Below are 27,188 nucleotides of genomic sequence, written 5' to 3'. Positions count from 1 at the left end.
AAACTTTTTTTATATATACATATAAAAATAAAGTGATCACATTCATTTCATTGATTCTCGTTATTACTTGTTTGTTGTTAATCTCATAAGGATTAGAGATTCAACTAAGGATCTACATAATAGATCATAAAGGCCAATCTATTCATCAAGTTATTCCCATAAAGTTTTTTGGTTAAGGGTTTATCGTCGAAACAAGTGAGAGAATATTGGTATAAACCACCAGCTAGTGGGGGTGGTTACCCACGATGTGGATACCCCCCACAGAAGATGCTTCTTCCGATAAACTTGCACAGAATAAGGGAGAAGGGTTACACAAACGGTTCCCACTTTGTGCCTATAAAAGAGGTATCATGAGCAACCCTCAAAGACGTGTGAAAACACAGGGTGAAAAACAGAAAAATGAGAGAGGAAATCAGTTGGATATCTTACCTCTCCATTCAGTGTTTTTCCATCCGGTGAGGGAACAGATCCTGCCCACCGCCTGCATCCAGCAGCCTGCGCTCGTGGAGTGCAGCAGTCCGGCTAAGGAGAAGTTTTCTCCTGTTCAGCCACAACCAATAGCTTCCCCTGCACCAGCGTCGATCATCAGCCATCATCCAGTTCATCAATGGCGGCATCAGGTAATCCTGCCTCTGCATTTCTTTTGCATTGTTTTATCAGTAACTTGCTATTGTTGTTTTTATTTGTGCGCTGGCTGGCCGAATCATAACCCAACATATTCACATCTAAAATTACTTATAATATCTCTTAACTCAAGTTTGCACAAACTATCGTGGTATACAAGATTGCACAAACTATCGTGGTATAAAACTCATGAGTCATACTATGAAACTTTGGGAGAGGGTGATTGAGTCTAGGTTGAGGAAGGTTGTCATGATATCGGAGAATCAATTTGGTTTTATGCCTGGAAGATCAACTATGGAAGCTATACATCTTCTTAGACAACTTATTGAAAGATATAGAGAGAGGAACAAAGATTTGCATATGGTTTTTATTGATTTAGAGAAGGCATACGATAGAGTACCTAGGGACGTTCTCTGGTGGACAATGATGAAGAAAGGTGTTTCTCTCAAGTACATTAGTATAATTAAAGATATGTATGTAGGAGTAGTAACCAATGTCCGCACTTGTGGAGGGGTGACAACCAATTTTCCGATAACGGTTGGGTTACATCAAGGATCTGCTTTAAGCCCTTTCCTATTTGCGATAGTGATGGATGAGCTTACGAGATCAATTCAAGAAAATGTACCGTGGTGTATGTTGTTTGCTGATGATATTGTTTTGATTGATGAGTCTAGAGCTGGGGTTAATGCTAAGTTAGAATTATGGAGACAGACATTGGAAGCTAGAGGTTTTAAGTTGAGTAAGAGTAAGACTGAATATATGGAATGTCGGTTTAGTAAGCAACGAAGTAGGGATGGGAGTGTAGTGAAGCTTGGTGAGCAAGATATACCGGTGAATGATTATTTCAAATATTTGGGATCCATCATTCAAAAGTATGGAGAAATTGATGGAGATGTAAATCATAGGATAAAGGTTGGGTGGATGAAATGGAAAAGTGCTACTGGAGTGCTGTGCGATCGTAGAATGCCATTGCGGTTGAAGGGAAAGTTTTATAGGACGACTATTAGACCCGCTTTACTATATGGTACGGAATGTTGGGCTGCCAAGAGACATCATATTCAAAAAATGAGTGTAGCTGAGATGCGGATGCTTAGATGGATGTGTGGAAATACAATAAAAGATAAGATTCGGAACGAAGAGATACGTAAGAAGGTAGGTGTTGCACCCATTGAAAATAAGATGCGAGAGAATCGTTTACGGTGGTTTGGACATATTCGGCGAAGGCCTAATGATGCTCCAGTTAGAAGGTTGGAGAAATGGGAAAATATATTAGTTAAAAGAGGTCGGGGTAGGCCTAGGAAGACTTGGATGGAGATGATAGGAAAGGATATGAATGCTTTGAACCTCACCGAGGACATGGCGTTGGATAGAAATGATTGGAGGAAAATGATTCATGTGGAAGACCCAAAATGAATTTCTTTTTTGGTTCATATCGCTGACCCCAATTGTTTTGGGATGAAGGCGTAGTTGTTGTTGTTGTTGTTGTTGTATCTCTTAACTCAAGTGTGAACACTATACTTTTACCGCAATCGAGTCTCAAGGTGCTCAAACAGTATGATATGATCATTACACCAACATATTTGTATTAATGTACAAAACTTCTTGCAGATTTACCAAAATATTTCTCCTAAATTGACTCACAAAACCTGAAATTTTGTGTCACTAGTTTAATCAACACTATTAGACAAGTAGATTCATTTCTTTAATACGAGTCCAATGCACCAAACCTCGCTCAATTTTGAGTTTGGGGTGCAAAGTTATGCCTATTTTACCAAAATGGATCTCGGGTACCTAAAAGGGTATTATGGTCATTTCACATCTATTTATAATTCAAGACTATCTCACAACCCGATCCGAATCTATTTATGATCTGGATCTGACCCTGTCAGATTGGATCTAGATTCATTACTTATCTAAATACATAACAGTTTGACTGGATATAGAATAATCTAACTAGATCCTAGACAATCTAACCGGATCCAGAACACTCTGACTGGATTCATACACTCTCACTGGATCCAGAACGGTCTAATCTAGACCTAGTTCTGATATGGATCCAAGAGTGATCCAATCAGATCTAGAGTAATCAATCTGGATCCAGAATAGGTCTGAATCAAACTGAATCTGAACTAAGAACCCAGATCCAGTTAGACTGAACCAGTTTGGCTTGACTCGGGTTTATCCAAACCGGTTCGATTCAGACCCAATTCGGTTTAGACCAATTCCTCAAGAACCAGTTTGGTCTGAATCGACCCATATAAACCGGTTCGGCGAGACCCGATTTGTTCTGAACCGGTTCAACCAACAAACTCTTTTTTTTCTATCTGGATCGATCTTGGTCTGGGTGCGACCCAGACCGACTCGTTTCAGTTCGGTCTAGGTCGCACCCAGGCTGAACCGACCACACATTTTTTTTGAATGCAAAATTGGTCTGGGGACGACCTAGACTGACACGTTTTGGTCTAAGTCGCACCCAAACTTTGCCTCGGTCTGCTCTAAAAAGCCGAAACTGACAAATCCATATCTCTCTCTCTCTATATATATATAAAAATAAATATATAAATATATATATGTATATATATATATATATATATATATATATATATATATATATATATATATATATATATATATATATATATATATATATATATAGAAAGAGAGACAGAGAGAGAGAACCATTCATTTCTTTCATCGCGAAGGATCGGAGAAACTGACAAATCCATAACCCTGTGTCTTTCCGGTCCCATAATATCTTAATACCTTTACAAAGTTTTGGCATGAAACAATGAAACAATGTACGACATCGAATCAGTTTTCATAAAACGTAGCAACATGTTGCCTGTTTGGGAGACACAAGTCTTTCAGATATACAACATACAAATGTTCCATCAGCCACAAACGATGATATCACGAGGAACTTCTACGTACATTAAATAGATATACAACATTTGTCCCTCAGGCCCTCTGCCATACCGGTGGGAGTCGAACCTTGGATGAAGGGTTCAGCACCTTCTCCCCAAGCCCTCTGCCACTTATAGTTCTGCAATTTAGAACTGGATCTGGAAGTGGACTTGCTCAAAAAAAAAATTAGTTCTGGAACTGGGTAGTCTTCAGCCTCAGACTGACCTAACGATTTGCAACCATAGTGACAAAACATTTTTTGGGTAAATATTGGCAGCCAAATTCTCGTGAAAAATTGATTCTTTTTTTGGGAAGAAAATGGAAAAACATGTACAATAAAATATTGTAATTATTTTTACAAAGAAAAATTAAAAATAAATTCTGGCATTTTTATTGGAAATTAAATATTGGCCAGCCAAAATCTCACATTTTTTTTTCTTCAAAGAAACGCCAATATTGGTCACTATATGTTTGCAACCCTAGTGAGACAGCTCTTCAAGACTCATGTTGAGATCTTGATCCCTTGGACAGCCATGTTTTCTAGAGTTGTAGTCCCAATTAAAGGTCCATATAATTAGTGAAGTAAACCTTGCCTATTGACACCATGGATATATATCCATATTGGGATTAGAACTGTCAACCGAAGAATATTGGTTTCAAGAGTCCATATTACATAAAATTTGTGCAATCCTCAAGTCTCACCATCTCTGGTTGATAAGGATGGAAGAGTTGGTTATCTTCTGGGATTCTTTTTTCCATCTAAAGTCCAGTTATTTGGTCCTCAATCTTGTAGAAGGGTAAATGGAGTAGAACTACGAGTCCTATCAAGTATCATCACTTAAATTCAGTAACACCCCAAAATCAAGGTCCATCATGTGACTGCCGGTTTTATAAAACTTAATGGGCTTTAAAATAGCATAAAGGAGATTTTAGTGTAAAATTTTTTCATGGATTTACAGGTGGCAGCATACGTTCAAGGACTTAATTTTCAAACTCACCATGAAATGAAGAATTTTGTTTAAAGAAGCATGGCCGAAGATTTCAGTTTAATTCCATGAACATAATTACGTACGTAATCACACCACCACAAAAGCTACAGTTCAACTATAACGCTAAACATGCGTGGGCACCCAAAGCCTGCTACAAATAGAACACTGCTCGCTATATATAACGACCATCTAACCCCTCTTGAATTCACTTAAACCTCTCTCTCTCTCTCTCTCGCTCGCCATGGCTTCTTCTTCTGGTTCAGGAGTAATGGTGCTTTCTCATATGACTGTTTTGGCAGCCTGCATGTTCTTTGTTCCTGCAGCTGTTTCACATTCAGATTGCTACACCTCCATCTTTAGCTTCGGGGACTCGCTTGCCGACACCGGAAACCTGCTACACTCCAGGCCTAGTGGGTTTTCGGTCATAGCCAACCTCCCCTATGGAGAAACCTTCTTTGGGCACCCCACAGGCCGATGCTCCAATGGAAGATTGATCGTCGACTTCATAGGTATTGTCTTTTTGTGCTTCTCTACTTCCATATATAGTCTTTCTCGCTTTTAAAAGAATATGGTGAAAGTTGCTTCCATTTGTTGCCAAGGTGGTTCACAGAGTCATGCATTAATATACTACTGGTCTTGGACGTGATAACAGTGGCATCTACTCTGACTCTTAATTAGCCTGAATTTGCTTACATATCTAAGTTGAATCCAAGAACCAGGTAGGATCAGGTTGGCTGCCATTGGATTAGGATCGTGCTTTGCCGATTCTCGGGGCAAACTATCGATTCAAGATTAATTTAGGCATGCCATGATCAGTGTTCAATTATAGTCACTATATATGGCTGAATGAGTTTGTTGTCTGAGTTACTGGTGTGAAGGCCACAGTAGCGAAATAGAACTACTTAATTAGTAGAGTATTTGAATCAGGGTGGACTTCATGACCTGATAAGGCTTTGAACTCTGTGATTTTAGTGTGATTGTGGGGCCAATTTCACTCCCGTATGATTTAGACCTCGATCATGTTTTGCATGAATATAAGTGTGTGAGTTTCATTTAAGGACTATATATACACTTGTATCTAGCATTGAGTCATCTAGTCACAGTAACTATGTTATGATTTGCTATGTTCAGCAATCTTATGACTAATTTCTAATACCTTTTCAGCCGAGGCATTCGGTCTTCCTCTTCTTCCTCCATATCTGGCTGATCCTGAGGGCAAAGAATACACCAATGGAGTCAATTTTGCTGTAGCAGGAGCTACAACACTTGATGTTTCATACTTTGAGAGCAAGAACATCAATCAACTATGGACCAACAACTCACTAAACGTCCAACTCGGCTGGTTCGACAGGCTTCTACCTTCACTATGCTCTTCAAAAGCAGGTAACCAACATATAAAATCTTGTTTTCTATTCTTCCCACAACAGATGAAAAGAAAAATAAAAACAAAAGCCCACAAGAGCTCTGCTCATCTGGTAGGTAACTTCAACAAGTAATTGACGGGATCATGTCAAGGGTTCGAAACCAACAGGGGGCATCTCTTGCTGCAAGGTCAGGTCAGAGCGGGGTGTACTCCCTGGTGGGCAGGGGGGGATCTTAATGGTTTTACCAACCGAAGGCCTGTCATTGTGGCTACAAAGCCGAAAAAAGAATCTTATGCCATATGTATATAAATGAATTGGATTAGACATGGTGGTTATGATTAGGGGTATCAATGGGTTCAACCTAAATAAGAAGGTCCGACGGTAAGACCCAAAGGGACTGATTAATACATGGAGCCAGGTATGGTTTGTGAAATTTCGTAAGACCTAGGCCCGACCCAAGTTTCGAAAAAGATTCACAAATTTTCAATTAAAAAGGATAAATTTTTTTTTTTTTTATTTTATTTTACCAGGTATGGTTCGGGTCTGGTTCATGTAATCCATATACGATTCAAGTATGGTTTCTCTTATGTTTTTTGGGTCTTGTTGGACCTGGGTCTGAACTTGATCGGTACCAGTATCTCAAATCAAGTCTAGGTCTGGTTCCACGTGGGTCTGAACCAAACCCAACCTATTGACAACCTTAGTTATGATTGAATGCATCAAAATTAAACTAAAAACTTCTTTGTTTCTCATTTGGGGTATGTGATAACAGAGTGCCACCACTTTCTCAAGTCATCACTATTTCTCGTTGGAGAGATTGGAGGGAACGACTACAATTACGCCTTCTTTCAAGGGAAGAGCATTGATGAGGTCAAGGCTTACGTGCATGATGTAGTGAACACCATTGCAGATGCTGTGAATGTGAGTTTTTAACATTTTTCACACTTTGCTACTTTTTTTACCTTTTTACATTTCTTATCTCCATTTAGAAATTTTGAAGGATTTATAGTACCTTTTCATTACCACCAACATCCAGAATTTCACGGATATTGGTATTTCCTAAGAACCTTGATAAACTAGAAAGTTCTTGATTTAGGGAAATGAACAACAACAACAACAACCCACTAGAATTGTTTTTATGACTCTGGTTAAGGCCTATATCACGGCAGCGGTCGACTGCATGGTCAGTGGGGTGGTTGTGAGGGGTGCTGAGATGAAGCCACCGGATCAAACCCCGCTGGTGCATGGGTGTGTCTGAAGCTTTCAGACGTGGGCCAAGTAAGGCAGGGTATAATTAGTCGTAGGGCTCACACGAGATTTTTCTCACTTCGGCGAGGGTTCCTCATCGTAAAAAAAAACAAACATACTCTGGCAAAGGTCTATGCAACTAACTGGAACTGGCCCAACTTGGTTCGACTTCGAACCTTTCAAGCCTTTGACTACTGAACTAACCTAATGAAATGCAGAGACTGGTAAAACATGGAGCAGTGGAGCTGATGATTCCGGGGAACCTTCCCATCGGCTGTTCGACAAGTTACCTGACGGCTTTCGGGTCGCAAAATGCGTCGGTTTATGACCCTCAGATCGGTTGCCTCAAGAGCTACAACGACTTTGCAGTCTACCACAATTCTCATCTGCAAGTTGCCCTCCAAAGGCTAAGGGAGCAACACCCACATGCAAAGATCATTTATGCTGATTACTACGATGCTGCTATGGGTTTTTTCAGAAACCCCAGCCAGTTTGGTATGCCAATGACTCAATTAAATTTACCTGTTTGATTTATCAGTTTCTGACAAGAACAAAAAAATGATATATATATAAATTGGTCTGAATTGGTTTTTGAATCGAATGGATTTTCCCAAGAAAAAGGTCAAATTAGTCTGAATAGAATCAAATCGAATTGTTTTGAATCAATCTATTAAAAAATTCATTTTTTTTTTTAATAGAGCACCCCTGCATCGAATAAAAAAGGGCAGGTTCTATCCGATTCGATTCGATTCGATTGGGATTTGTTAACATCGTATCCAATGATCCAACCTCCAGTTTTTTTTTTCTAAACCAAAATAAATTGGTAACTAATGTTTGTGTTTGCTTTTCTTCATGTGTAATTTTCAGGATTTGAGAGTGCTCTGAGAGCTTGCTGTGGTAAGGGAGAGCCATACAACTTCAACCTTGGGGCCACCTGTGGACAGCCAGGGATCGATGTATGCGGTGATCCATCCAAACATGTGAATTGGGATGGCATTCATCTCACTGAGAAGGCCTACCAGTGGATGGCTAGTGGATTCATCAATGGATTCTTCACTTACCCCACTCTGAGATTACCCCTAGAATATTGCTATTAATTAATCAAGGCTCTCAACCATTCAATCCCTTCAGTAGTATTTTTTTTATTTCATTTAACTCTCAATTGTTTCTCAACAGCTGGTGATTGGATCCCTCAGGAATAGAATAGTCCAAGGAAAGGTCTTACTTTTTTTTGGTCCAAGGACATGCATGGAAGTATACATCTTATAAAGAACTGATGAAATTATTATTTACCTGATTGTTCAAGGTTGCATATATAATGTTCTTTTCTATTTAAATTCCTTCCAGATTTATTTTTTGTTTGTTCATTCTTGTTGTTTTTCTTGAATGCTAAAAAGCACACAAATACAAAAACAAAAACAAAAAAAAGAATTTGGGGTTGATGGCACCTCAAATTTCCAACTGCCCCACCCCACAAAAAAAAAAAAAAAAAGAATTTGCGGTAGGTCATGGGATTTTTTTCCCTTGGACTATCTAAAGAAAAGCATATAAACATATCTCATTGGGAGTGGTGGTGATGACAAATAGTTGGACCTTAAGGGTGTGCTTGATTGTTTGTCCAAGATTTGATGGAACATAACCGACAGAACACGGAGAGGCCTATTTTGTGTGTTGGATTTCAAGCATCAGCTTCCAAGATTAAATAGTGATTGACTATTTATGATGGCCTTCAAGCTCTGGTTTCTGAAAAATGCCAAAGAGGGGCCTATTCTCATCATTGACCGTTAAACCCAGTTTAGATCTGATCAGTCGATTGAGTCAAATGAGATTAATACCCTCAATTGTTTAAAACACCTGTCGTTCCCTTTTCTACGAGGGTAGATAAGTGTTTTTGAATTGTAAAGGTTAATATAGAAAACTCAAAAGAATAGTAATTTCAAATACGGAAGAGGTTAACCTCATGTATTTGTTTGACTTTTTTTTCAAAAAAAAAAAGAGAGGCTCATATTAGTAAATTTGAAGAATGTGAGGTACTTTTTGGAATCAATGCTAAATAATTCGCACCTAATTGAAATTTGCTCAATTCCTTGCCTTCAATTAATCATAGTGACTAATATAATATTTTCAAGAAATTGCTTGAAAGTTTAAAACGGTAATTTCTTGTGAGATTTTCAAAATATAATGAGATTTAAGGAAAAAACATAAATATCATGATTTAAATGTGATATTTATGCTTTAAATGACTATTTATAATGAAAAAACCATGTGTTTATTTTTAACTAATTTGTATTCATATTTTCTTATAAAATTTATTTTTTACATTTTAAATTTATTTTTTATTGCTAAAATTTTGCCAAAAAATACAAGATTTATGAAAAAATTTCAAATTGTTTTTGAAAAATGATATTTTGCGGTGTCAAAGTAACCTAAGAATAAGATGAGCATAAGTGGTGTGAGTTTTATGAAAATGAGTTTTTTAAAATAATATTTTTAATGAAAACAAGTGTCAAAGCCAGACACAAAATAATAAAAACCGGCTCGCACGAGTGGTGAAATTCGGGTCAAACTCAAAGAACGGAAAATACTTCGTATTCAACACACAATCTAAACTATTCTTTATTGCCAAAATGAAAAAAATAATTTAATAAATAAACAAGAGAGTATTGTCCATGCAGAATTCTTAAACAAATAATAAAGTGTCTTATTACAACCCCAAATAAATTGAATTGAATAAAATAACGCCTATTCTAAAAATAAAAGCAAAAGTGTCTTCAGTGCTTGAAGCTTTTAGAACCTTCTTGATTGATTTGCTTCCCTTTGTCCTTCTCTCTTTAGGTAATGCTTGCTTTCTTGAACTTTTGCTTTTCTGAGAACTCTCTGAGAGCATTTTTGAGGGCCTGAGTAGACCCCAGAGGGTACCTCGAGAATACAAAAAAGGTTTCACCACACGTTCCAAGACTTTTCTGCAAGACACAAAAAGAAAACACACAGCAGAAAAAGAAATCTATGAGAAAATCAAAAGCAAATATGCAAAAAAAGCACAAAAACATGAACTAATTAACACGAACCAACTGTGAACTAATTTACACTAAAAGACGAAATAGCAAAACTACCTAACTAATTAATTCAAGAACTAATGAACAACTAAGCTTAACTAATTCAAGAAATCAAGAACTAACTAAAAAAACCTAAACGAAACTAACTAACACTATATGTTGTACTGTTTATGAATGTAACCGAATAAATAAAATTGAAATATAAAAGTAACCTAGGCTATGCTGAAAATCAAATAAAATAATTAAATAAAAATCGGCTAGACTAATTCTAACTAACTATGCATGATAAACAAAACTTAATACTCTAAAGCATATAACATGAATCCAACGTGATTTAAACTAAAGTAAATAATTTAAAACTATCCTAAGCTACAACCACATGCAATGCATAAAACTAAAACAATGTTAGATATTAAGAAAAACCGCAAATTGCAAAGATCATGAAGATCGGCTAACTAATTTTAACGACTAATTAAACTAATTAACTTCAATCAAACTAATCTATACTAACATTAACTACAAAATTAACCCTAATCTAATCCCTAAAAAAACAAAATTCAACGTGAATTAAAACTAAGAGAAACACACTATTCAAAAATCGGATAACTAAGCATACTTTAAAAAAATGATAATTGCATAAAACTGGCTATTTCTAATGTAATCTATGAAAATAAAATAAAATAAAACTAACTATTTACTGACAAAAGAAAATGCCTAACTTTAATCTAAGTTATTCTAACAAAGAACGATAACGCAATAAAAGAAGATATATTGGTTAATAAAGAAAACCATTATTTAATTGATCTAAAGAACATTGAAATAAACAAAACCTGAAACACATTATTCTAACCTAAACCTAATCAAGAACTAATCAATTGTATACATGAATTGATACAATTTAACACCCCCCATCTCAAACTTAGGGCGTGATGACCGAAAGTTTGTCAAAGAGAAAATTAAATCTGGGAGAACATAGTGCCATTGTGAAAAAGTCTGCCAACTGGCATTCTGAGGTCACATAAGGAAGGTCTGTGATTTTCTGTAAGTAGGCTTCTCTGACATAGTGGTAGTCCATCTTAATGTGCTTAATTGGTAGACTTCTGAAAACTCTGATTTTTAGCAATATAGATTAATTACACTTTTATTATCACAACACAATCTTGTAGGTCCTTGGATCAATATTCCCATATCCTGTAATAATTGATGAATCCACACAATTTCTATAGTCATGGAGGCCATGACTCGATATTCTATTTTTGTTGATGCAAGAGACACCTTCTGTTGTTTCTTGCATTTCAATGAGATCTGTGATTTACCTAGAAAAATACAAAAACCAGTGGTGGAGTGACGCGTATTTGGGTAACCTCCCTAATTAGAGTCAGTATATGCAATGAATTCTAAATTAGAAGTTAAGGAAAAAAATACTCCCTTGTTTATTGTGCCTTTATATATCTGATAATACGAAGTACAACACTCATATGAACTGAAGTGAAGGCATGAAAAATGAAGGGTGATGATGGGATTTCTTTGGAAAATCCTACTCCCTATAGGCAACTTGTGAGATCCCTTATGCATCTTAGCATCACACGACCAAGCATATCTTATGCTGTGTTGAAATTGACTTACAGTATGCACGACATGAGATATGTCTGGTCGTGTGATACTAAGATATATAAGTGATCCCACAAGCTCCAGATAGGGAGTAGAATTTTCCAACGAAATCCCATCATCACCCTTCATGTTTGAGCCCACAACTTCTCATAAAATTTTTTATTTGTAATGCGGGACTTGTCAAGATTAATCCCGCAAGCCAATTTAGTTTAAGACAAAAAATAACCTCTATGAGAGTAAGCAATCTCAATACCCCAAAAAAAAAATAACCTCTATGGGATCTTGTCGAGTTACCTAAGAGAGTAAAACCTGTAGAGTGTAAATGAGTCTTTAAGACCAAGAAGGACTCCAAAGGTAACATAGAGAGACATAAGGCAAAATTAGTTGCTAAAAGATTCACCCAGATGGAGGGCATTGATTATAATGAGGCATTTTCTCCTGTCTCAACTAAAGAGTCAATGAGAATAATTTTGGCCCTCGTAGCTCATTATGACTTGGAGCTATATCAGATGGATGTAAAAAATGTGTTCCTCAACAGGGATCTAAATAAAGAGGTATACATGTAACAACCACTTGGTTTCTCTCACGATGATCGTTTGGTTTGCAAGCTTAACAAATCAATATATGAACTTAAAGAGGCCTCCCGACAGTGGTATATTAAATTTTCCCAAGTCATTATGATGTTAGGGTTTATAGAAAACATTTTTGATCAATGTATATACCTTAAGGAAAGTGAGAGTAAGTTCATTATATTGATATTGTATGTGAATGACATTTTGCTGGCAACGAACGATATAAAGTTACTTACAGAGATAAAACAGTTTCTTGCATCATATTTTGATATGAAAGATATGGGTGAGGCTGCTTATGTACTCGACATTGAGATCCGTCGAGATAGATCAAAAGATTTTCTAGGCCTCTCTTAAAGATCCTATATAAATAAGGTGTTAAAATGATATGGGATGGAGACTTGTTCTCCTAATTCAACACCCATATCAAAAGGTGACAAGTTGAGCTTAAAGGATTGTCCACAAGACGATATTGACAAAACACATATGAGTGTTTATCCATATGCGTAAGTTGTTGGCAACTTACAATACACTAGACATGTTATCGTCCAGATATCTCTTTTGCAGTAGGGGTGCTTGGCCAATTTTAGTCTAACTAAGGCATACCCTATTGGAAAGCTGCAAAGAAAGTCTTGCGGCATTTGCAAGGGATAAAAGATTATATGTTGATATATCATAAAGTTGATCACCTCGAGGTCATTGTCTACTCGGATGCGGACTTAGGAGGATGCCTTGATAGTAGAAAGTCTACTACTGGGTACATCTTCTTACTTATTGGGAGCGTGATGTCTTGTAGGAGTGGAAAGTAGACGACCACTGTTGCTCACACCATGAAGGCAAAATTCATAGTATTGTACGACACTACCTCGCAGGGCATATCGTTGAAGAACTTTATATCACAGTTAAAGGTGGTCGATTTCATTGAGAAGCCACTGAAGGTCTACTCTGATAATGAAGTTGCGATGTCCTTTTCGAATAATAATAAAAGTATTACAACATGTACACATATGAAATTAAGGTACTTTGTTGTTAAAGAAAGGACAAAGAATCATCTAGTGCATATTGTTAATATTGGTACCAAAGAGATAATTGTTGATCCTCTTATTAAAGGGCTAGCACCAGGATTATGTTCCGAACATGTATTGAGGATAGGGTTGTTAAACTTTTTTTATATATACATATAAAAATAAAGTGATCACATTCATTTCATTGATTCTCGTTATTACTTGTTTGTTGTTAATCTCATAAGGATTAGAGATTCAACTAAGGATCTACATAATAGATCATAAAGGCCAATCTATTCATCAAGTTATTCCCATAAAGTTTTTTGGTTAAGGGTTTATCGTCGAAACAAGTGAGAGAATATTGGTATAAACCACCAGCTAGTGGGGGTGGTTACCCACGATGTGGATACCCCCCACAGAAGATGCTTCTTCCGATAAACTTGCACAGAATAAGGGAGAAGGGTTACACAAACGGTTCCCACTTTGTGCCTATAAAAGAGGTATCATGAGCAACCCTCAAAGACGTGTGAAAACACAGGGTGAAAAACAGAAAAATGAGAGAGGAAATCAGTTGGATATCTTACCTCTCCATTCAGTGTTTTTCCATCCGGTGAGGGAACAGATCCTGCCCACCGCCTGCATCCAGCAGCCTGCGCTCGTGGAGTGCAGCAGTCCGGCTAAGGAGAAGTTTTCTCCTGTTCAGCCACAACCAATAGCTTCCCCTGCACCAGCGTCGATCATCAGCCATCATCCAGTTCATCAATGGCGGCATCAGGTAATCCTGCCTCTGCATTTCTTTTGCATTGTTTTATCAGTAACTTGCTATTGTTGTTTTTATTTGTGCGCTGGCTGGCCGAATCATAACCCAACATATTCACATCTAAAATTACTTATAATATCTCTTAACTCAAGTTTGCACAAACTATCGTGGTATACAAGATTGCACAAACTATCGTGGTATAAAACTCATGAGTCATACTATGAAACTTTGGGAGAGGGTGATTGAGTCTAGGTTGAGGAAGGTTGTCATGATATCGGAGAATCAATTTGGTTTTATGCCTGGAAGATCAACTATGGAAGCTATACATCTTCTTAGACAACTTATTGAAAGATATAGAGAGAGGAACAAAGATTTGCATATGGTTTTTATTGATTTAGAGAAGGCATACGATAGAGTACCTAGGGACGTTCTCTGGTGGACAATGATGAAGAAAGGTGTTTCTCTCAAGTACATTAGTATAATTAAAGATATGTATGTAGGAGTAGTAACCAATGTCCGCACTTGTGGAGGGGTGACAACCAATTTTCCGATAACGGTTGGGTTACATCAAGGATCTGCTTTAAGCCCTTTCCTATTTGCGATAGTGATGGATGAGCTTACGAGATCAATTCAAGAAAATGTACCGTGGTGTATGTTGTTTGCTGATGATATTGTTTTGATTGATGAGTCTAGAGCTGGGGTTAATGCTAAGTTAGAATTATGGAGACAGACATTGGAAGCTAGAGGTTTTAAGTTGAGTAAGAGTAAGACTGAATATATGGAATGTCGGTTTAGTAAGCAACGAAGTAGGGATGGGAGTGTAGTGAAGCTTGGTGAGCAAGATATACCGGTGAATGATTATTTCAAATATTTGGGATCCATCATTCAAAAGTATGGAGAAATTGATGGAGATGTAAATCATAGGATAAAGGTTGGGTGGATGAAATGGAAAAGTGCTACTGGAGTGCTGTGCGATCGTAGAATGCCATTGCGGTTGAAGGGAAAGTTTTATAGGACGACTATTAGACCCGCTTTACTATATGGTACGGAATGTTGGGCTGCCAAGAGACATCATATTCAAAAAATGAGTGTAGCTGAGATGCGGATGCTTAGATGGATGTGTGGAAATACAATAAAAGATAAGATTCGGAACGAAGAGATACGTAAGAAGGTAGGTGTTGCACCCATTGAAAATAAGATGCGAGAGAATCGTTTACGGTGGTTTGGACATATTCGGCGAAGGCCTAATGATGCTCCAGTTAGAAGGTTGGAGAAATGGGAAAATATATTAGTTAAAAGAGGTCGGGGTAGGCCTAGGAAGACTTGGATGGAGATGATAGGAAAGGATATGAATGCTTTGAACCTCACCGAGGACATGGCGTTGGATAGAAATGATTGGAGGAAAATGATTCATGTGGAAGACCCAAAATGAATTTCTTTTTTGGTTCATATCGCTGACCCCAATTGTTTTGGGATGAAGGCGTAGTTGTTGTTGTTGTTGTTGTTGTATCTCTTAACTCAAGTGTGAACACTATACTTTTACCGCAATCGAGTCTCAAGGTGCTCAAACAGTATGATATGATCATTACACCAACATATTTGTATTAATGTACAAAACTTCTTGCAGATTTACCAAAATATTTCTCCTAAATTGACTCACAAAACCTGAAATTTTGTGTCACTAGTTTAATCAACACTATTAGACAAGTAGATTCATTTCTTTAATACGAGTCCAATGCACCAAACCTCGCTCAATTTTGAGTTTGGGGTGCAAAGTTATGCCTATTTTACCAAAATGGATCTCGGGTACCTAAAAGGGTATTATGGTCATTTCACATCTATTTATAATTCAAGACTATCTCACAACCCGATCCGAATCTATTTATGATCTGGATCTGACCCTGTCAGATTGGATCTAGATTCATTACTTATCTAAATACATAACAGTTTGACTGGATATAGAATAATCTAACTAGATCCTAGACAATCTAACCGGATCCAGAACACTCTGACTGGATTCATACACTCTCACTGGATCCAGAACGGTCTAATCTAGACCTAGTTCTGATATGGATCCAAGAGTGATCCAATCAGATCTAGAGTAATCAATCTGGATCCAGAATAGGTCTGAATCAAACTGAATCTGAACTAAGAACCCAGATCCAGTTAGACTGAACCAGTTTGGCTTGACTCGGGTTTATCCAAACCGGTTCGATTCAGACCCAATTCGGTTTAGACCAATTCCTCAAGAACCAGTTTGGTCTGAATCGACCCATATAAACCGGTTCGGCGAGACCCGATTTGTTCTGAACCGGTTCAACCAACAAACTCTTTTTTTTCTATCTGGATCGATCTTGGTCTGGGTGCGACCCAGACCGACTCGTTTCAGTTCGGTCTAGGTCGCACCCAGGCTGAACCGACCACACATTTTTTTTGAATGCAAAATTGGTCTGGGGACGACCTAGACTGACACGTTTTGGTCTAAGTCGCACCCAAACTTTGCCTCGGTCTGCTCTAAAAAGCCGAAACTGACAAATCCATATCTCTCTCTCTCTATATATATATATAAATAAATATATAAATATATATATGTATATATATATATATATATATAAATAAATATATAAATATATATATATATATATATATATATATATATATATATATATATATATATATATATATATATATATATATATATATATATATATATATATATAGAAAGAGAGACAGAGAGAGAGAACCATTCATTTCTTTCATCGCGAAGGATCGGAGAAACTGACAAATCCATAACCCTGTGTCTTTCCGGTCCCATAATATCTTAATACCTTTACAAAGTTTTGGCATGAAACAATGAAACAATGTACGACATCGAATCAGTTTTCATAAAACGTAGCAACATGTTGCCTGTTTGGGAGACACAAGTCTTTCAGATATACAACATACAAATGTTCCATCAGCCACAAACGATGATATCACGAGGAACTTCTACGTACATTAAATAGATATACAACATTTGTCCCTCAGGCCCTCTGCCATACCGGTGGGAGTCGAACCTTGGATGAAGGGTTCAGCACCTTCTCCCCAAGCCCTCTGCCACTTATAGTTCTGCAATTTAGAACTGGATCTGGAAGTGGACTTGCTCAAAAAAAAAATTAGTTCTGGAACTGGGTAGTCTTCAGCCTCAGACTGACCTAACGATTTGCAACCATAGTGACAAAACATTTTTTGGGTAAATATTGGCAGCCAAATTCTCGTGAAAAATTGATTCTTTTTTTGGGAAGAAAATGGAAAAACATGTACAATAAAATATTGTAATTATTTTTACAAAGAAAAATTAAAAATAAATTCTGGCATTTTTATTGGAAATTAAATATTGGCCAGCCAAAATCTCACATTTTTTTTTCTTCAAAGAAACGCCAATATTGGTCACTATATGTTTGCAACCCTAGTGAGACAGCTCTTCAAGACTCATGTTGAGATCTTGATCCCTTGGACAGCCATGTTTTCTAGAGTTGTAGTCCCAATTAAAGGTCCATATAATTAGTGAAGTAAACCTTGCCTATTGACACCATGGATATATATCCATATTGGGATTAGAACTGTCAACCGAAGAATATTGGTTTCAAGAGTCCATATTACATAAAATTTGTGCAATCCTCAAGTCTCACCATCTCTGGTTGATAAGGATGGAAGAGTTGGTTATCTTCTGGGATTCTTTTTTCCATCTAAAGTCCAGTTATTTGGTCCTCAATCTTGTAGAAGGGTAAATGGAGTAGAACTACGAGTCCTATCAAGTATCATCACTTAAATTCAGTAACACCCCAAAATCAAGGTCCATCATGTGACTGCCGGTTTTATAAAACTTAATGGGCTTTAAAATAGCATAAAGGAGATTTTAGTGTAAAATTTTTTCATGGATTTACAGGTGGCAGCATACGTTCAAGGACTTAATTTTCAAACTCACCATGAAATGAAGAATTTTGTTTAAAGAAGCATGGCCGAAGATTTCAGTTTAATTCCATGAACATAATTACGTACGTAATCACACCACCACAAAAGCTACAGTTCAACTATAACGCTAAACATGCGTGGGCACCCAAAGCCTGCTACAAATAGAACACTGCTCGCTATATATAACGACCATCTAACCCCTCTTGAATTCACTTAAACCTCTCTCTCTCTCTCTCTCGCTCGCCATGGCTTCTTCTTCTGGTTCAGGAGTAATGGTGCTTTCTCATATGACTGTTTTGGCAGCCTGCATGTTCTTTGTTCCTGCAGCTGTTTCACATTCAGATTGCTACACCTCCATCTTTAGCTTCGGGGACTCGCTTGCCGACACCGGAAACCTGCTACACTCCAGGCCTAGTGGGTTTTCGGTCATAGCCAACCTCCCCTATGGAGAAACCTTCTTTGGGCACCCCACAGGCCGATGCTCCAATGGAAGATTGATCGTCGACTTCATAGGTATTGTCTTTTTGTGCTTCTCTACTTCCATATATAGTCTTTCTCGCTTTTAAAAGAATATGGTGAAAGTTGCTTCCATTTGTTGCCAAGGTGGTTCACAGAGTCATGCATTAATATACTACTGGTCTTGGACGTGATAACAGTGGCATCTACTCTGACTCTTAATTAGCCTGAATTTGCTTACATATCTAAGTTGAATCCAAGAACCAGGTAGGATCAGGTTGGCTGCCATTGGATTAGGATCGTGCTTTGCCGATTCTCGGGGCAAACTATCGATTCAAGATTAATTTAGGCATGCCATGATCAGTGTTCAATTATAGTCACTATATATGGCTGAATGAGTTTGTTGTCTGAGTTACTGGTGTGAAGGCCACAGTAGCGAAATAGAACTACTTAATTAGTAGAGTATTTGAATCAGGGTGGACTTCATGACCTGATAAGGCTTTGAACTCTGTGATTTTAGTGTGATTGTGGGGCCAATTTCACTCCCGTATGATTTAGACCTCGATCATGTTTTGCATGAATATAAGTGTGTGAGTTTCATTTAAGGACTATATATACACTTGTATCTAGCATTGAGTCATCTAGTCACAGTAACTATGTTATGATTTGCTATGTTCAGCAATCTTATGACTAATTTCTAATACCTTTTCAGCCGAGGCATTCGGTCTTCCTCTTCTTCCTCCATATCTGGCTGATCCTGAGGGCAAAGAATACACCAATGGAGTCAATTTTGCTGTAGCAGGAGCTACAACACTTGATGTTTCATACTTTGAGAGCAAGAACATCAATCAACTATGGACCAACAACTCACTAAACGTCCAACTCGGCTGGTTCGACAGGCTTCTACCTTCACTATGCTCTTCAAAAGCAGGTAACCAACATATAAAATCTTGTTTTCTATTCTTCCCACAACAGATGAAAAGAAAAATAAAAACAAAAGCCCACAAGAGCTCTGCTCATCTGGTAGGTAACTTCAACAAGTAATTGACGGGATCATGTCAAGGGTTCGAAACCAACAGGGGGCATCTCTTGCTGCAAGGTCAGGTCAGAGCGGGGTGTACTCCCTGGTGGGCAGGGGGGGATCTTAATGGTTTTACCAACCGAAGGCCTGTCATTGTGGCTACAAAGCCGAAAAAAGAATCTTATGCCATATGTATATAAATGAATTGGATTAGACATGGTGGTTATGATTAGGGGTATCAATGGGTTCAACCTAAATAAGAAGGTCCGACGGTAAGACCCAAAGGGACTGATTAATACATGGAGCCAGGTATGGTTTGTGAAATTTCGTAAGACCTAGGCCCGACCCAAGTTTCGAAAAAGATTCACAAATTTTCAATTAAAAAGGATAAATTTTTTTTTTTTTTATTTTATTTTACCAGGTATGGTTCGGGTCTGGTTCATGTAATCCATATACGATTCAAGTATGGTTTCTCTTATGTTTTTTGGGTCTTGTTGGACCTGGGTCTGAACTTGATCGGTACCAGTATCTCAAATCAAGTCTAGGTCTGGTTCCACGTGGGTCTGAACCAAACCCAACCTATTGACAACCTTAGTTATGATTGAATGCATCAAAATTAAACTAAAAACTTCTTTGTTTCTCATTTGGGGTATGTGATAACAGAGTGCCACCACTTTCTCAAGTCATCACTATTTCTCGTTGGAGAGATTGGAGGGAACGACTACAATTACGCCTTCTTTCAAGGGAAGAGCATTGATGAGGTCAAGGCTTACGTGCATGATGTAGTGAACACCATTGCAGATGCTGTGAATGTGAGTTTTTAACATTTTTCACACTTTGCTACTTTTTTTACCTTTTTACATTTCTTATCTCCATTTAGAAATTTTGAAGGATTTATAGTACCTTTTCATTACCACCAACATCCAGAATTTCACGGATATTGGTATTTCCTAAGAACCTTGATAAACTAGAAAGTTCTTGATTTAGGGAAATGAACAACAACAACAACAACCCACTAGAATTGTTTTTATGACTCTGGTTAAGGCCTATATCACGGCAGCGGTCGACTGCATGGTCAGTGGGGTGGTTGTGAGGGGTGCTGAGATGAAGCCACCGGATCAAACCCCGCTGGTGCATGGGTGTGTCTGAAGCTTTCAGACGTGGGCCAAGTAAGGCAGGGTATAATTAGTCGTAGGGCTCACACGAGATTTTTCTCACTTCGGCGAGGGTTCCTCATCGTAAAAAAAAACAAACATACTCTGGCAAAGGTCTATGCAACTAACTGGAACTGGCCCAACTTGGTTCGACTTCGAACCTTTCAAGCCTTTGACTACTGAACTAACCTAATGAAATGCAGAGACTGGTAAAACATGGAGCAGTGGAGCTGATGATTCCGGGGAACCTTCCCATCGGCTGTTCGACAAGTTACCTGACGGCTTTCGGGTCGCAAAATGCGTCGGTTTATGACCCTCAGATCGGTTGCCTCAAGAGCTACAACGACTTTGCAGTCTACCACAATTCTCATCTGCAAGTTGCCCTCCAAAGGCTAAGGGAGCAACACCCACATGCAAAGATCATTTATGCTGATTACTACGATGCTGCTATGGGTTTTTTCAGAAACCCCAGCCAGTTTGGTATGCCAATGACTCAATTAAATTTACCTGTTTGATTTATCAGTTTCTGACAAGAACAAAAAAATGATATATATATAAATTGGTCTGAATTGGTTTTTGAATCGAATGGATTTTCCCAAGAAAAAGGTCAAATTAGTCTGAATAGAATCAAATCGAATTGTTTTGAATCAATCTATTAAAAAATTCATTTTTTTTTTTAATAGAGCACCCCTGCATCGAATAAAAAAGGGCAGGTTCTATCCGATTCGATTCGATTCGATTGGGATTTGTTAACATCGTATCCAATGATCCAACCTCCAGTTTTTTTTTTCTAAACCAAAATAAATTGGTAACTAATGTTTGTGTTTGCTTTTCTTCATGTGTAATTTTCAGGATTTGAGAGTGCTCTGAGAGCTTGCTGTGGTAAGGGAGAGCCATACAACTTCAACCTTGGGGCCACCTGTGGACAGCCAGGGATCGATGTATGCGGTGATCCATCCAAACATGTGAATTGGGATGGCATTCATCTCACTGAGAAGGCCTACCAGTGGATGGCTAGTGGATTCATCAATGGATTCTTCACTTACCCCACTCTGAGATTACCCCTAGAATATTGCTATTAATTAATCAAGGCTCTCAACCATTCAATCCCTTCAGTAGTATTTTTTTTATTTCATTTAACTCTCAATTGTTTCTCAACAGCTGGTGATTGGATCCCTCAGGAATAGAATAGTCCAAGGAAAGGTCTTACTTTTTTTTGGTCCAAGGACATGCATGGAAGTATACATCTTATAAAGAACTGATGAAATTATTATTTACCTGATTGTTCAAGGTTGCATATATAATGTTCTTTTCTATTTAAATTCCTTCCAGATTTATTTTTTGTTTGTTCATTCTTGTTGTTTTTCTTGAATGCTAAAAAGCACACAAATACAAAAACAAAAACAAAAAAAAGAATTTGGGGTTGATGGCACCTCAAATTTCCAACTGCCCCACCCCACAAAAAAAAAAAAAAAAAGAATTTGCGGTAGGTCATGGGATTTTTTTCCCTTGGACTATCTAAAGAAAAGCATATAAACATATCTCATTGGGAGTGGTGGTGATGACAAATAGTTGGACCTTAAGGGTGTGCTTGATTGTTTGTCCAAGATTTGATGGAACATAACCGACAGAACACGGAGAGGCCTATTTTGTGTGTTGGATTTCAAGCATCAGCTTCCAAGATTAAATAGTGATTGACTATTTATGATGGCCTTCAAGCTCTGGTTTCTGAAAAATGCCAAAGAGGGGCCTATTCTCATCATTGACCGTTAAACCCAGTTTAGATCTGATCAGTCGATTGAGTCAAATGAGATTAATACCCTCAATTGTTTAAAACACCTGTCGTTCCCTTTTCTACGAGGGTAGATAAGTGTTTTTGAATTGTAAAGGTTAATATAGAAAACTCAAAAGAATAGTAATTTCAAATACGGAAGAGGTTAACCTCATGTATTTGTTTGACTTTTTTTTCAAAAAAAAAAAGAGAGGCTCATATTAGTAAATTTGAAGAATGTGAGGTACTTTTTGGAATCAATGCTAAATAATTCGCACCTAATTGAAATTTGCTCAATTCCTTGCCTTCAATTAATCATAGTGACTAATATAATATTTTCAAGAAATTGCTTGAAAGTTTAAAACGGTAATTTCTTGTGAGATTTTCAAAATATAATGAGATTTAAGGAAAAAACATAAATATCATGATTTAAATGTGATATTTATGCTTTAAATGACTATTTATAATGAAAAAACCATGTGTTTATTTTTAACTAATTTGTATTCATATTTTCTTATAAAATTTATTTTTTACATTTTAAATTTATTTTTTATTGCTAAAATTTTGCCAAAAAATACAAGATTTATGAAAAAATTTCAAATTGTTTTTGAAAAATGATATTTTGCGGTGTCAAAGTAACCTAAGAATAAGATGAGCATAAGTGGTGTGAGTTTTATGAAAATGAGTTTTTTAAAATAATATTTTTAATGAAAACAAGTGTCAAAGCCAGACACAAAATAATAAAAACCGGCTCGCACGAGTGGTGAAATTCGGGTCAAACTCAAAGAACGGAAAATACTTCGTATTCAACACACAATCTAAACTATTCTTTATTGCCAAAATGAAAAAAATAATTTAATAAATAAACAAGAGAGTATTGTCCATGCAGAATTCTTAAACAAATAATAAAGTGTCTTATTACAACCCCAAATAAATTGAATTGAATAAAATAACGCCTATTCTAAAAATAAAAGCAAAAGTGTCTTCAGTGCTTGAAGCTTTTAGAACCTTCTTGATTGATTTGCTTCCCTTTGTCCTTCTCTCTTTAGGTAATGCTTGCTTTCTTGAACTTTTGCTTTTCTGAGAACTCTCTGAGAGCATTTTTGAGGGCCTGAGTAGACCCCAGAGGGTACCTCGAGAATACAAAAAAGGTTTCACCACACGTTCCAAGACTTTTCTGCAAGACACAAAAAGAAAACACACAGCAGAAAAAGAAATCTATGAGAAAATCAAAAGCAAATATGCAAAAAAAGCACAAAAACATGAACTAATTAACACGAACCAACTGTGAACTAATTTACACTAAAAGACGAAATAGCAAAACTACCTAACTAATTAATTCAAGAACTAATGAACAACTAAGCTTAACTAATTCAAGAAATCAAGAACTAACTAAAAAAACCTAAACGAAACTAACTAACACTATATGTTGTACTGTTTATGAATGTAACCGAATAAATAAAATTGAAATATAAAAGTAACCTAGGCTATGCTGAAAATCAAATAAAATAATTAAATAAAAATCGGCTAGACTAATTCTAACTAACTATGCATGATAAACAAAACTTAATACTCTAAAGCATATAACATGAATCCAACGTGATTTAAACTAAAGTAAATAATTTAAAACTATCCTAAGCTACAACCACATGCAATGCATAAAACTAAAACAATGTTAGATATTAAGAAAAACCGCAAATTGCAAAGATCATGAAGATCGGCTAACTAATTTTAACGACTAATTAAACTAATTAACTTCAATCAAACTAATCTATACTAACATTAACTACAAAATTAACCCTAATCTAATCCCTAAAAAAACAAAATTCAACGTGAATTAAAACTAAGAGAAACACACTATTCAAAAATCGGATAACTAAGCATACTTTAAAAAAATGATAATTGCATAAAACTGGCTATTTCTAATGTAATCTATGAAAATAAAATAAAATAAAACTAACTATTTACTGACAAAAGAAAATGCCTAACTTTAATCTAAGTTATTCTAACAAAGAACGATAACGCAATAAAAGAAGATATATTGGTTAATAAAGAAAACCATTATTTAATTGATCTAAAGAACATTGAAATAAACAAAACCTGAAACACATTATTCTAACCTAAACCTAATCAAGAACTAATCAATTGTATACATGAATTGATACAATTTAACACCCCCCATCTCAAACTTAGGGCGTGATGACCGAAAGTTTGTCAAAGAGAAAATTAAATCTGGGAGAACATAGTGCCATTGTGAAAAAGTCTGCCAACTGGCATTCTGAGGTCACATAAGGAAGGTCTGTGATTTTCTGTAAGTAGGCTTCTCTGACATAGTGGTAGTCCATCTTAATGTGCTTAATTGGTAGACTTCTGAAAACTCTGATTTTTAGCAATATAGATTAATTACACTTTTATTATCACAACACAATCTTGTAGGTCCTTGGATCAATATTCCCATATCCTGTAATAATTGATGAATCCACACAATTTCTATAGTCATGGAGGCCATGACTCGATATTCTATTTTTGTTGATGCAAGAGACACCTTCTGTTGTTTCTTGCATTTCAATGAGATCTGTGATTTACCTAGAAAAATACAAAAACCAGTGGTGGAGTGACGCGTATTTGGGTAACCTCCCTAATTAGAGTCAGTATATGCAATGAATTCTAAATTAGAAGTTAAGGAAAAAAATACTCCCTTGTTTATTGTGCCTTTATATATCTGATAATACGAAGTACAACACTCATATGAACTGAAGTGAAGGCATGAAAAATGAAGGGTGATGATGGGATTTCTTTGGAAAATCCTACTCCCTATAGGCAACTTGTGAGATCCCTTATGCATCTTAGCATCACACGACCAAGCATATCTTATGCTGTGTTGAAATTGACTTACAGTATGCACGACATGAGATATGTCTGGTCGTGTGATACTAAGATATATAAGTGATCCCACAAGCTCCAGATAGGGAGTAGAATTTTCCAACGAAATCCCATCATCACCCTTCATGTTTGAGCCCACAACTTCTCATAAAATTTTTTATTTGTAATGCGGGACTTGTCAAGATTAATCCCGCAAGCCAATTTAGTTTAAGACAAAAAATAACCTCTATGAGAGTAAGCAATCTCAATACCCCAAAAAAAAAATAACCTCTATGGGATCTTGTCGAGTTACCTAAGAGAGTAAAACCTGTAGAGTGTAAATGAGTCTTTAAGACCAAGAAGGACTCCAAAGGTAACATAGAGAGACATAAGGCAAAATTAGTTGCTAAAAGATTCACCCAGATGGAGGGCATTGATTATAATGAGGCATTTTCTCCTGTCTCAACTAAAGAGTCAATGAGAATAATTTTGGCCCTCGTAGCTCATTATGACTTGGAGCTATATCAGATGGATGTAAAAAATGTGTTCCTCAACAGGGATCTAAATAAAGAGGTATACATGTAACAACCACTTGGTTTCTCTCACGATGATCGTTTGGTTTGCAAGCTTAACAAATCAATATATGAACTTAAAGAGGCCTCCCGACAGTGGTATATTAAATTTTCCCAAGTCATTATGATGTTAGGGTTTATAGAAAACATTTTTGATCAATGTATATACCTTAAGGAAAGTGAGAGTAAGTTCATTATATTGATATTGTATGTGAATGACATTTTGCTGGCAACGAACGATATAAAGTTACTTACAGAGATAAAACAGTTTCTTGCATCATATTTTGATATGAAAGATATGGGTGAGGCTGCTTATGTACTCGACATTGAGATCCGTCGAGATAGATCAAAAGATTTTCTAGGCCTCTCTTAAAGATCCTATATAAATAAGGTGTTAAAATGATATGGGATGGAGACTTGTTCTCCTAATTCAACACCCATATCAAAAGGTGACAAGTTGAGCTTAAAGGATTGTCCACAAGACGATATTGACAAAACACATATGAGTGTTTATCCATATGCGTAAGTTGTTGGCAACTTACAATACACTAGACATGTTATCGTCCAGATATCTCTTTTGCAGTAGGGGTGCTTGGCCAATTTTAGTCTAACTAAGGCATACCCTATTGGAAAGCTGCAAAGAAAGTCTTGCGGCATTTGCAAGGGATAAAAGATTATATGTTGATATATCATAAAGTTGATCACCTCGAGGTCATTGTCTACTCGGATGCGGACTTAGGAGGATGCCTTGATAGTAGAAAGTCTACTACTGGGTACATCTTCTTACTTATTGGGAGCGTGATGTCTTGTAGGAGTGGAAAGTAGACGACCACTGTTGCTCACACCATGAAGGCAAAATTCATAGTATTGTACGACACTACCTCGCAGGGCATATCGTTGAAGAACTTTATATCACAGTTAAAGGTGGTCGATTTCATTGAGAAGCCACTGAAGGTCTACTCTGATAATGAAGTTGCGATGTCCTTTTCGAATAATAATAAAAGTATTACAACATGTACACATATGAAATTAAGGTACTTTGTTGTTAAAGAAAGGACAAAGAATCATCTAGTGCATATTGTTAATATTGGTACCAAAGAGATAATTGTTGATCCTCTTATTAAAGGGCTAGCACCAGGATTATGTTCCGAACATGTATTGAGGATAGGGTTGTTAAACTTTTTTTATATATACATATAAAAATAAAGTGATCACATTCATTTCATTGATTCTCGTTATTACTTGTTTGTTGTTAATCTCATAAGGATT

General features: G+C 36.7%; 2 protein-coding genes across 2 annotated transcripts; both read left to right on the top strand.

The window, feature by feature from the left end:
- The first annotated feature begins 4,758 nt into the window (after positions 1–4,758).
- Positions 4,759–8,226, top strand: LOC149817474 (GDSL esterase/lipase At5g45910-like). The gene is made up of 5 exons (XM_089985399.1): positions 4,759–5,026; positions 5,682–5,900; positions 6,654–6,802; positions 7,348–7,624; positions 7,997–8,226. Exons 1-5 carry the CDS (start codon positions 4,759–4,761, stop codon positions 8,224–8,226), a joined length of 1,143 nt encoding a protein of 380 aa, XP_089841525.1.
- A 10,102-nt stretch (positions 8,227–18,328) lies between these two features.
- LOC149817473 (GDSL esterase/lipase At5g45910-like) lies at positions 18,329–21,796 on the top strand. The gene is made up of 5 exons (XM_089985397.1): positions 18,329–18,596; positions 19,252–19,470; positions 20,224–20,372; positions 20,918–21,194; positions 21,567–21,796. The coding sequence occupies exons 1-5, from the start codon at positions 18,329–18,331 to the stop codon at positions 21,794–21,796; spliced, it is 1,143 nt and encodes a 380-aa protein (XP_089841523.1).
- Positions 21,797–27,188: the final 5,392 nt, after the last annotated feature.

The sequence above is a fragment of the Nuphar pumila genome, chromosome 13, assembly GCF_984573655.1.
Source record: "Nuphar pumila chromosome 13, dmNupPumi1.hap1.1, whole genome shotgun sequence".
Classification (NCBI taxonomy): Eukaryota; Viridiplantae; Streptophyta; class Magnoliopsida; order Nymphaeales; family Nymphaeaceae; genus Nuphar; species Nuphar pumila.
Note: the sequence above shows the minus strand (reverse complement) of the source record. Positions and strands in the feature narration are given on the sequence as shown.

Bases quoted from the DNA above. Each gene is read 5' to 3' on its own strand.
- LOC149817474 (XM_089985399.1), top strand. From the start codon at position 4,759: ATGGCTTCTTCTTCTGGTTCAGGAGTAATGGTGCTTTCTCATATGACT. The intron at 5,901-6,653 runs GTAACCAACATA...ATGTGATAACAG, and splicing joins ACTATGCTCTTCAAAAGCAG to AGTGCCACCACTTTCTCAAG. The intron at 7,625-7,996 runs GTATGCCAATGA...TGTAATTTTCAG, and splicing joins CAGAAACCCCAGCCAGTTTG to GATTTGAGAGTGCTCTGAGA.
- LOC149817473 (XM_089985397.1), top strand. From the start codon at position 18,329: ATGGCTTCTTCTTCTGGTTCAGGAGTAATGGTGCTTTCTCATATGACT. The intron at 18,597-19,251 runs GTATTGTCTTTT...ATACCTTTTCAG, and splicing joins ATTGATCGTCGACTTCATAG to CCGAGGCATTCGGTCTTCCT. The intron at 19,471-20,223 runs GTAACCAACATA...ATGTGATAACAG, and splicing joins ACTATGCTCTTCAAAAGCAG to AGTGCCACCACTTTCTCAAG.